Source organism: Puma concolor, chromosome D1, assembly GCF_028749965.1.
Source record: "Puma concolor isolate L17-30 chromosome D1, mPumCon1.1.hap2, whole genome shotgun sequence".
NCBI classification, from domain to species: domain Eukaryota; kingdom Metazoa; phylum Chordata; class Mammalia; order Carnivora; family Felidae; genus Puma; species Puma concolor.
In genome coordinates, this window is record NC_141676.1 from 100144330 (window position 1) to 100155992 (window position 11663).

At 42.7% G+C, this 11663-nt stretch overlaps 1 protein-coding gene across 4 annotated transcripts in view; it reads right to left on the bottom strand.

Moving 5' to 3' along the window:
- The window catches only part of CBL (Cbl proto-oncogene), an 89835-nt gene extending 78512 nt beyond the window's left edge, over nucleotides 1-11323 (bottom strand). For 3 of the 4 annotated variants that reach the window (XM_086678891.1, XM_086678890.1, XM_086678888.1), the window contains exon 1: nucleotides 10978-11323. In XM_086678891.1, the coding sequence (XP_086535017.1) occupies nucleotides 10978-11172 (195 nt within the window). In that variant the 5' untranslated portion in view covers nucleotides 11173-11323. The remainder of the gene's footprint in view (nucleotides 1-10977) is intronic. The other variant, XM_086678892.1, reaches the window with a different exon arrangement.
- Between the last annotated feature and the right edge of the window lie 340 nt (nucleotides 11324-11663).

The following is an 11663-nucleotide window of genomic DNA, read 5'->3' on the forward strand; positions in this document are numbered from 1 at the left end:
CCATTTGGCCAACTTTATTTTGCCTTCCAAGTCTTGCAATAGCAAAAATGGCTTCCTTTTGTTTACTTCTGCCTGTACATTTACAGCGTCACTCAAAGTAACGCCAAAAAGAAACGTGCTTAGCTCTGGGAAAGCAACAGCATCCTTGTACAGCTGCCATACAGCCCATTCATAATAGCTTTCTCATTGGCCTCACTCCTCCCTTTGCTTCTGCCAAGGCTCAATGGTCAATAGAAAAAAAATTTGGAAAGTGCTATGGTCACAATAAAGAGGAATAAAATTATGCTTGGAAATAGCTAAATTTATAAAAAGAGAAAAGGTACCAAGAACAGTGCCTAAACCTAATTCTACTCTGAACACAGACTCCTTTCTAACGCTAAGGAATGTGAATTTCTCATTAGGCAGAAAACTCTAAGCATATAGGACTATGAATGACTAAGTATTTTTATCTCTACAGACCTCAACTTATCCATGGAAGTTTTTTCAAACATTTTTATATGTTAAAACATGATAGGGGTGCCTGGGTGGCTCAGCTGGCTAAGCGTCCAACTTCGGCTCAGGTCACAGTTCTCACAGTTCATGGGTTCCAGCCCTGCGTCGGGCTCTGTGCTGACAGCTCAGAGCCTAGAGCCTGCTTCGGATTCTGTGTCCCCTCTCCCTCTGCCCTTCCCCTGCTCATGCTCTCAAAAATAAACATTAAAATATTTTAATGTGATTAAGCTTTATACTTTAAAAATGAGTATTCAGGGGCGCCTGGGTGGCTCAGTCGGTTGAGCGACCGACTTCGGCTCAGGTCATGATCTCATTGTCTGTGAGTTGGAGCCCCGCGTCGGGCTCTGTGCTGACAGCTCAGAGCCTGGGACCTGCTTCTGATTCTCGGTCTCCCTCTCTCTCTGCCCCTCCCCCACTCATGCTCTGTCTCTGTCTCAGAAATAAACACACAAAAAAAATTTTTTTTAAATGAGTATTCAGTATGTTGAATTCAACATAAAACATGCAAAATCTGATTACAATTTTAAAAGGCTCCATATTGCTCAAGGGAGCAGGAGATATAGCAGGGAGGACACCAGGTCTGGGAACCTGGGTTCTAGTCTGATGACCAACATTAACTGGCTCTGTTGACATTAGGCAAGTTTATTCACCTCTCTGGATCTGAATTTCTGCTCCTATAAATGAGAGTGATCAATTAATTTCTAAAGCCTTGTTAAGTGTTTCTTATTAAAGCTTCAAGTTTTAGAAACTCATCAACACAGAAACTTGAAGAGATTTAAGTTTTACAAGTATAAATGTACAGTGAAGCTTTTAAATATTTTTTAAAGAGAAATCAGAAACCTATACTTTTTTTTTTTTTTTAAGAAACATATCATCACTAGATAACGGCCCCAAGAAAAAAGCCTTTTACTTCTAATTACTATTCTCCATTATTGATTTATCAAAACTCCATTCAGGGATTTGAACTGTAATTACTACCTAACACTTCTCAAATACCACCCAACACTATTTATTAAAGACACTATGCCACTTATAACTAATTACCAATCTCATTACTTTCATTTATCACATTAACTGCACACACAAAAAAATACATCCAACACAATGTACAATATTAAAGAAACTACATGTGCTGATAGTTTAAACATGCAGTTTTTATACACAGATCCTATTTTTAAAAGAAAAAAAAAAATATCTCTATCCGGACTTATTGGTGCAACTTCAAACCAAATACTCAGCATGAGCTAGAAATTAGGCGATTTTAGCATCGCTTTTGGATGTCAGGCCCAAATGAGATGTAACTGTGGCTCAGGATATCGCAGAGGCACCAATTTGCTCTAAAGCCCTCCCCATTCCCAGTCCCCTTTCTCGTGTCCTCAGGGACTAAGCCATGGTTTGCCTAATGATTCCCACAGAGGCTTCCCAGAGCCTTTGTACGACTCCAGTTATATCACCAGAGTCTGAGTACACGGATTCATCTTTAATTCCCCAGCACCAGGCATATAGCTTGAGTTCAGGAAAAGTGTGATTGCGATAAGATCCACCATAATTTTCACCTAAGGTAACAAGGAATCATATATATTTTTTAATGTTTATTTATTTTGAGAGAGAAAGAGAGAGGGAGCAGGGGAGGGGCACAGAGAGGGAGAAAGAGAACCCCAAGCAGGCTACACACTATCAGCGTCCCTGAACCATGAGATCATGACCTGAGTCGAAACCAAGAGTCGGACGCTTACCTGACTGAGCCACCCAGGTGCCCCAGGAATCATTTAAATCAACAAACTAGACAAAGATTGTGGTCGGAAGCAAACTTTTTGGAGGGCAATATGCTCACACATATATTTTTAAAACTTTGACGTGCGAGTCCTTTGACGCAGCACATTTCATTTCTGGGAGTTTATTCTAAAGAAATATTCAGAAACCACAAAATGGATAGTCACTACAGCACAGTTTCTAATACTTAAAATCAGAAATAACCTAGAAGATTATCAATACTGTGCCTGGGTGGCACAGTCAGTTAAGCATCTGACTCTTGATTTCAGCTCAAGTCATGATCTCACAGTCGTGAGACTGAGCCCCACACAGGGGCTCGATACTGAGCATGGAACCTGTTTATGATTCTCTTCCCCCTTTCTCTGTGCCTCCCCTGAATGCTCTCTAAAGAAATAATAAAACAAAAAGATTAAGATGAATTCAGTAAACATATTTAATTATGAAATCTTACACAATCCTTAAAATTCAGGAAGACCTATATGTGGTATTAACACGGAAAATCTCCACAATTTAGCAAATACAAAAAAAATTCTAGAAGCATTTTTGTTTAAAGTCCCACTTTTGAGGTACGTGGGTGGCTCAGTCAGTTAAGCAACCGACTCGGTTTTGGCTTAGGTCATGATCTCACAGTTCATAAGATCAAGACCTGAGTCGGGATCTGCACTGACAGCACGGAGCCTGCTTGGGATTCTCTCTCTTCCTCTCTCTGATCCCCTTCCTCTCTCTCTGTCTCAAAATAAATAAACTTAAAAAATATTCTTTTAATTAAAAAGGATCCCACTTTGGTTTAAAAATGTTTAATTCTGAGTATAAATTACTTTTGAAATTTAAGAACATAATAATTAAAATCTTCAACATAAACAAGATATCCTATTGCCATTTCTTCCAAAAAACAAAAAAAAAATCCAGCAAGCTTACCTAAAATAAAAGCAACTGTGGTATGGAGGTTTGGTACGTCAAGCACGGTCCCTTTGCCAGCTTCATGGACATCACCTGGGAGCTGGTCAGGACTACAGAATCGTGGGCCCCACCCCAGATCCATTCAGCCTCTACATTTTTAACAAGATCCCCAGATGGTCTGAATTCACGTTAAAGTATGAGAAGCACTTGTTTATAAGAATCACTTAACAGAGTCTGAATACCAGTTCAAGATCCACAGAAAAAAACAAAAGTATTAGATGGGTGGGTGACTTAGGTTATTTAATCTCTCTGAATCTCAGTTTCATTCTCCTGAAACACACTGTTTTGAGATTTTTGATGTATAAGATGTGAAACTGTAAACTGGTCTACAATATAAGAAATGATTAGAACTCAGCTATCAGTCTTAGGGAGTAAATGCTAAGAAGTCAGTAACTTGCTCAAGTTGATAAATCTTTCAAGGGCAAAAGATGTCCATCCAACCTTCTCAGAGCCACTTAGGGAAATGGATAAGGACGGACTGTAAGCTATAGATGCCAGGTACCTCTGGAGAGGTAGTCACTTGAAGGTATGAGAGTAAAGGGAGACATTTTGTTCTGCATTAAACTGTTTTTCATAAAGAGTGTTACACCTATGCAAAGCAGGTCTAAGAAAGGAAGAGGCAGGAATTAGGATCCCATCCCATTCACTGAACTACCAATAAGCTGGTCTCATTTTAAGACTTCCTCATGGCTGATCCCAGAGCCAGAGGAAAGGCAGTGACCAGAGATGGTTCTGACAGGGTGCCCAGGAAGCAGAGTCTGCTAAGACAGACTCATCATCCATCCCAAAAGCTGCAGACAGGAGACCCAGAGTCATCTGTGGATTTCTTCTGAAGGAATCGCGGGAGCATCCAGGAGAGTAGCACCAAATCTTCCCAGGGCTTGAAATTTGCACCCTTTCCCCCTCCTCCTTTTGGAAGCTGCTGCAGGAAGGAACATTGTGGGGACAGAGCTGAGGCTGGCTTCCAGTGCTCCTGGCTGACTACTCCCACCTATTTCCTTCCAGCACAAAATGTGCTAATCATGAAAACATTTCACAATGACTTGCTTGTCATAATCCCCCTACTTTCAACAAACCTAACGTAGATCAGAATTAACAGCTTCATTAAAAAATGTCATTGAAGCTTAGGCTTAGCTTCCAAACTAACACTTAATTTGTTTTTCTTTTAATGATCTAGGCTAATCATTAGGGAAATGGGGTTTTTTTCACGGCATAAAAGTTATGATGTTATGTTTGAATATAACACAAACTCCAATGAAAGAGGAATAGATCAATTTGCCCATGGTTGCCACGCCCATATCAGGTTTAGTGTATGTATACTAAAAACATACCAACAACATACTAAAAACAGGTTTACTACCAAAAATCAAATAATCCAGTGAAGAACTGGGCGGAAGACACAAACACTTTTCCAAAGACATCCAGATGGCAAACAGAACACATGAAAAGATGCTCAACATGCCATCAGGGAAATACGAACCAAAACCAAAATGAGATACCACCTCATACCGGTCAGAATGGCAAAAATTAACAACTCAGGAAACAACAGCTGTTGTGGAGCAAAGGGAACCCTACTGCACTATTGGTGGGGATGCAAACTGGTGCGGCCACTCTGGAAAACAGTGCGGAGGTTCCTCAAAAAATTAAAAATAGAACTATCTTTGACCCAGCAATCGCACTACTAGGAATTTAGCCAAAGGATACAACAATGCTGATTCGAAGGGGCACACGTACCCCAATGTTTATAGCAGAGCTATCAACAATAGCCAAATTATGGAAAGAGCCCAAATGTCCCATCAACTGATGAATAGATTAAGAAGATGTGGTACAGGGGCGCCTGGGTGGCGCAGTCGGTTAAGCGTCCGACTTCAGCCAGGTCACGATCTCGCGGTCCGTGAGTTCGAGCCCCGCGTCGGGCTCTGGGCTGATGGCTCGGAGCCTGGAGCCTGTTTCCGATTCTGTGTCTCCCTCTCTCCCTGCCCCTTCCCCGTTCATGCTCTGTCTCTCTCTGTCCCAAAAATAAATAAACGTTGAAAAAAAAAAATTAAAAAAAAAAAAAAAGAAGAAGATGTGGTACATAATATAAACACAATGGACTACTACCCGACAGTGAAAAAGAATGAAATCTTGCCATGTGCAACAACACAGATGGAACTAGAGAGTATTATGCTAAGCGAAATAAGTCAGAGAAAGACAGATTATCACATGATTTCACTCACATGTGGAATCGGAGAAACTGAACAGATGATCAGAAAGGAAGGGAAGGAAAAATAAGATAAAAACAGAGAGGGAGGCATACCATAAGAGACTCTTAAATGCAGAGAACAAACTGAGGGTTGATGGGGGCGGGGTCAATGGGTGATGGGCATGAAGGAGGGCACTTTTCAGGATGAGCACTGGTCATTGTATGTAACTGGTACATCACTGGGTTCTACTCCTGAAGCCAAGTCTACACTGTATGTTTAAAAAAAAACAAAACAAACAAAAAAAAAAAACACAAGGTTTACTATAGCAAGAATTACCAAAAACTTTAGCCAAAGCTACAAAATGAACAGAACAAATTCTCTTCTCCCCTGGCCCAACCCCACTTTTATTCTATATACCTTTGAAAATTTCTACCATGAATCACATGAAATGCTCAAGTGAGCTCATTTCATAGGAAATTATGAAGAATTTTACATCCTTTTGGGGAGTTAATAGCATAAAAACAACACAATCATGTTTTACAATGACTGTATATTACCTCTATAATTGAAAAAGGTAAAACTACTTTAAGTAAATGATACTTTAATTCAGCACTCAAGAAGATTCCTAGGGCTCCTGGGTAGCTCAGTCAGTTAAGCTTCCAACTCTTGATCTCGGCTCAGGTCACGATCTCATACTTTGTGACATGGAGCCCCGAGTCTGGCTCCTCACTGACAACACAGAGCCTGCTTGGGATTCTCTCTCTCCCTCTGCCCTTCCCCACTTCTGCTTTCTCTCTCTCAAAATAAATAAACATTAAAAAAAAGGGGGGATTCCCTACCTGATTCCCCCCTAATCAATCATACAAAAAATGAGGAGGGACTATGTTTTGATCTCATTTTATTTTGTTAAATGTCTGCACTTCATTCAGCAAGTACCACATGTTAGGCCCAGGAACTGATATTAAGACAGAGCCTGGGTCCTGAAGAGCTCTAGCGAAGGGAGAAACGGATGAAAAAGTGATAAATACTACCGCAGAGAACACAAATTAAGTAGAAGAGGAAAATGAAGTGTACAAGCCTCTGTGACCACCATGCAAAGTAGCCAGTAGACATTAATTTGAAGAAATGCAAACACTGAACTTGAAAGCAGATAACAGACATTTCACTGGATGGTATTAAATGCTACCTTATTATTCAAGAGAATGTCTACTGTGCTTGGGTGCGTTAATGAACGTGTGTGCGTGAGGACTACTGTAACCACACAGGTCACTTGCTGAATGGTTTCTGTTACTGACGCTTTGTGGTACACCTGAGAAGGTACTGTATGGAGGAAATAACCAAGCCTAAGGAGGTGGGTTATCCTGGATTCCAAGTCAGGCTCCACCATTAACTAAATTAAATTACATAACATCTCTGAGCCCAAGTGTCTCCGTCTATAGAAGAGATGATACCGCCAAAGGGCTACTGCAAGAAATAAGTTTAATGTAATTAAAATTTATTCCCACCCCCACACGTTTTCTTTTCAGTTATTCCTTCAGAACACACAAAGCAGGGGCGCCTGGGTGGCGCAGTCGGTTAAGCGTCCGACTTCAGCCAGGTCACGATCTCGCGGTGCATGAGTTCGAGCCCCGCGTCAGGCTCTGGGCTGATGGCTCAGAGCCTGGAGCCTGTTTCCGATTCTGTGTCTCCCTCTCTCTCTGCCCCTCCCCCGTTCATGCTCTGTCTCTCTCTGTCCCAAAAATAAATAAACGTTGAAAAAAAAAAAAAAATTAAAAAAAAAAAAAAAAAGAACACACAAAGCAATTTAAATATTTACAAAGCTCTTACTATTGTATAAGTCCTCATGACCGGACACTGCAGGAGATAAGCAGATTATAGTCGCTGTGCTGTCCTCACAGAATTTACAATCTCAAGAGGTTAAGATGAGTACAGAAGTAATATGTACAGAAAAAATAAGTTTAAACTTAAGAGATCTCCTATCACTGTTTACATACTTACGTAGTCACTCATCACTGTAATGTAACCTGGAGTGTAAGAATTTACACCTAGCAGTATGCCTGGGACTTAGTGTGCAAAGGAAGGAAGAAGGAAGGAAAGGAGGATGTAGTCCAATGAAATACACTGCATCATAAATTCTAATTAGTGCATCTTACTTCCCAAATACAGGAAGTTACTCAAGGTATTTTTTGGGGGGTGGTGGGACAGAGGTGGGACAAACAGAAGAAGGCAGGTAGCAGAAGGATCACCTTTTGAAAATACTTTTTTAAAACTCATGCCTTAAAGGGAAGCTTTTTCCCTTAAAATCATAAGGGAACTATAAATTCACTTATAAATTATATCTCATTAAAAAAAATCAACACCTTAATGTTTTAATGATATAAGCTAATTCAAAATAAAAACATAACATAGACCTAAAATATACCCAGTATGTTGCTCTGCTTCAGGGGCAAACTACAATCTCCAAACCTTTCTTTTTGTCCACCTGCAAGCTAGGAATGGCTTTTACTTTTTTAAAGAGTTGTAAAACAGTAACAAAGAATACAAGACTAAGTATGTGTCCAGCAAAGCCTAAAATATTTACTGTCCCTTGACAAAAACAGATTGCCAACTCCTGCTCTACTTCATAATGGAATTTTGTGTCTCACTAGATACCTTACTACTTCTAAGTTTACATTTAAGGCAATTTATAGGATTTTTCTCTCCACTCCCCTGCCCAATCCTCTCTTCCCAGCCACTTTCTTCACACACAAGTATTTATTACAATATACTCAGCTGGCAAAATAGAGGTTGACCATGTTTTTTGTTTAATAACAAGTGTCCCAGCACAAGGATTTTTCCGACAATGAGCTTAAGTTCCACAATGGATTAGTAAATTGAGCCTATGTTGACCAGAACCCATGACTTATGCCAACTTCTCCATCTGCACACATTCAATACTGGGGGAGGGGAAGAGACTAACAGTTCCCAGCACGAAGTCAAGACACTGATCATTGATAAGCTAGAATAATATTCACCTAGCTTCAACAACAAGGATAGAACAGGTATGAGAGAGAGACTCAGAACCGAATTCAATAAATGTGTGGGGCAATTGTGGATTTGACAGTAAGTTCTTTACCACTTACATCATACCACATGAAGAAGGGTTAGTGACATTTATTTAAGGCTCTAACAAATAAAAACGTGGAAAAAAAATATGCAAGCATAAAAGAAACAGTTCAATCCAATACTTATGAAAGTACTCAGGAAATCTGGAGAGCAATATGAACCTATCAGCCGAATACACCAGAAACAAGACTAGTAATTTGTGATACGGGGCACAGACATTACTAAAAATCACCTTCTAAGACAAGCAACACAAGAATAAAACATCCCTCTCTCCCAACACTAGAAAGGAAAAGCTGGGCACCTACTTCCCTTGAAGCTATCAAAACCTGAAAAGCACTCAAAACGAGTCCTATTCTCCCCATACAACTAAACATTCTGCAGAAAAAAATCACATCGCTATACACATACTTTAAAGAAATGAAGGAAAAAAGTTTAAAAAGGATCTTATTTGAACTACCTTATAGAGATTCAAAAGTTTGAGGAAAAGTTTATTATTTTTAAGGAAAGGTCTCTAATCCATACAAGTTTGGGTATATTGCATACACGTATCTTACACGAGAAACTAATTAAACATACAATTTTTTTTTTAAATCCAGGGGAACCTTTTCAGTCCTCAGCTGTAAATCCCTAAAATGCAAACCTACAAACTTCAGATCTTGAATACATTTGGTATTTTTTTAAAAAGGTGTCAATGAGGGGCACCTGGGTGGCTCAGTCGGTTGAGGGTCCAACTTCCGACTTCGGCTCAGGTCACGATCTCAATATCTTGTGGTTTGAGTTCGTGCCCCGCATAGGGCTCTGTGCTGACAGCTCAGAGCCTGCAGCCTGCTTCAGATTCTGTCTCCCTTGCTCTCTGCCCCTCTCCCACTTGCATTCTGTCTCTCTCAAAAATAAGTAAACACTTAAGAAAAAAAACGTTTTTAAAGGTGTCAATGAATTTAAAGTTTCCTTTACATGCCTAACTTTCTATAATGGTTTTATTACAATTTCTAAATAATGAAATTAAAACTACACCACCAACATAATAAATATGAAAAAACTTGTATCATTAACTACAATACCAATTATTTAACATGAGAAACACCAGCCCTGAAAAAGTGGCTCTGAAACCACTTGTATGCACTTCAGGAGTGTTAATGCACGCACGGACTTATTAAGCATTTATACAGCACGTTTATATTTGCCAAGTGTTTCATAATCATTCTTATTAGCTGTTTTAGTCCAAAACAATCCATGAAGAACTTTACAGAAGAGGAACCTAGACCTAGAGAGGAACCAGAGAAAACCAATTTTCCTCTGGAGGAAATAACACCATTCTCTTACAATATGCCAGATACTTCGCTGACAATATGAAATTTTCCAAAAATAAGTTATTAATTAATGTCCATTAATGAACTAAGAAAACACTATATTGGGTGCTCTCAAAATGCTTAAACACTTTTAAGGACTACTATATTATAGACACTACAATGAGGTGAACTTCTCCCAAATGCCACACTTAATGGCTAAATATAAAAGCGATATCTTTCAAACTTGCTTTAAAAAAGGTAAGCAAAGAAGCTCATTGAACAAGCTTAAAAGTCAGGTCCTGTAACACGGAGTCAGGTCGGCCACGAAAAAAGTAGAACCCAGCTAAAAGCAGCATGAGGAGGAAGTTCTGGAAGCAGTCAGAATCTGGAAGAAGTCAGAATCTGCTGCTTAGCACGCTCAGTTAATACATCTTTCAAAAGATAATGTTTCTAACCAGAACTTGTGGTTTAATCTCGGCACCAGCAATGGATCACATCCAATGTTTTGGAGAATAAAAATTTGCCCCAGCGCTAGAGGTGGAGGAAAGTTACTTCCTTGGCCATTTAAACATCCTGATTTCTTTTACCTTGGTGTTAATATCTTAATGAGAAAAAAACTACGGGCTCTCCCCGAGCGCAGTTTGCCTACGGAGTTGTCCTGACCCCAGGTCTCTCAACCAGAGCCCATAAACGTTAATTCCCGACTCAGAGCTCGACTGCTCATCCAGCTAACAGCCCCAGCCGGTAAATTGCACGCTCTTCTTCGCCCTCCCCCTCCCTCCTACCTCCTGGGGCCAATTCCGTGACCCACATCCCCAGACCCTGCAGAGCCCCAAACTCTGCACCCCCCCATTATACTTCCGCCCTGGTGGCTTCCCAGTTAACCTTCACCCCAGCCCCCAACCCATCTTTGTCTCGCCACCCCCAAACACTATCTCAACGTTCCCCAACTCCCAACCGCAGCCCTTCCCCCACCGCCGACCCCCACCTTCCCGGTCTCTTCCTCACCCCCGCGTCCCCCACCCTTCGGCCGGGTCACCCCAGCTCCTTGCCTCCCCAGCCCCGCATGACCCGTCCCCTCCCCCAGCTTCCTCTGTCCCTTCCTTCCCCTCCCTCGGCCCCCTCCGCCCACGCCCACCCCTGCTCCCGCGGGTCCTGGGCAGGCCTTTCACCTTGTCCATGAGCTTCCAGCACTTCTCCACCATCTTCTTGTCCACGGTGCCGGGCGGGTGGGGGCTGAGGTGGTGGTGGTGGTGGTGGTGCGGCTGGAAGGCGTCCTTCATGAGCCCGATCAGGCCGCCCGAGCCCGAGCCCCCGGAGCTGCCGCCGCCCCCGGCCCCAGAGCTCTTTTTCACGTTGCCGGCCATGGCCCGGGGAGGGTTGGGGGCCCAGCCGCGTCCGCCGGCTCCGCTCCGCTGCGAGCGAGGGAAAGAAGGAGGGCGTGAAGGAGGGGCCTCTCCCGGCCGCCGCCGCCGCAGCCGCCGCCGGCTGTCCGGGCGGAGGGAGGGGCGGCCGCGGGGAGGAGGAGTGGGCGGTGACGGGAGCGAGGTTCGCGCGGGCGCGCCCCTTCCGAGAGCGCAAGCCCGGGGACGGGAGGAGCGCACGGCGCCCCGGGAAGCCGGCGGCCCGGTCCCGACTGGGTAGCGACCCTTCCTGCGCCACCCCCTCCCGAGCCACAGCTCCCGGAAAGCCGAGGCCAAGTTTCCGCGCCGCCTACCCCTCCCCTGCCCCCGGGGGCGGGCCCAGACAGAACCTTTGCGCCTGCGCCCTCTGCTGGAGAATCCGGGAAAGGAAGGGGCGGGGTCTGGGGTGGAGTCTGCGCGTTAGACAGAAGCCGAGCCCTCCATGTTCCTTGTGG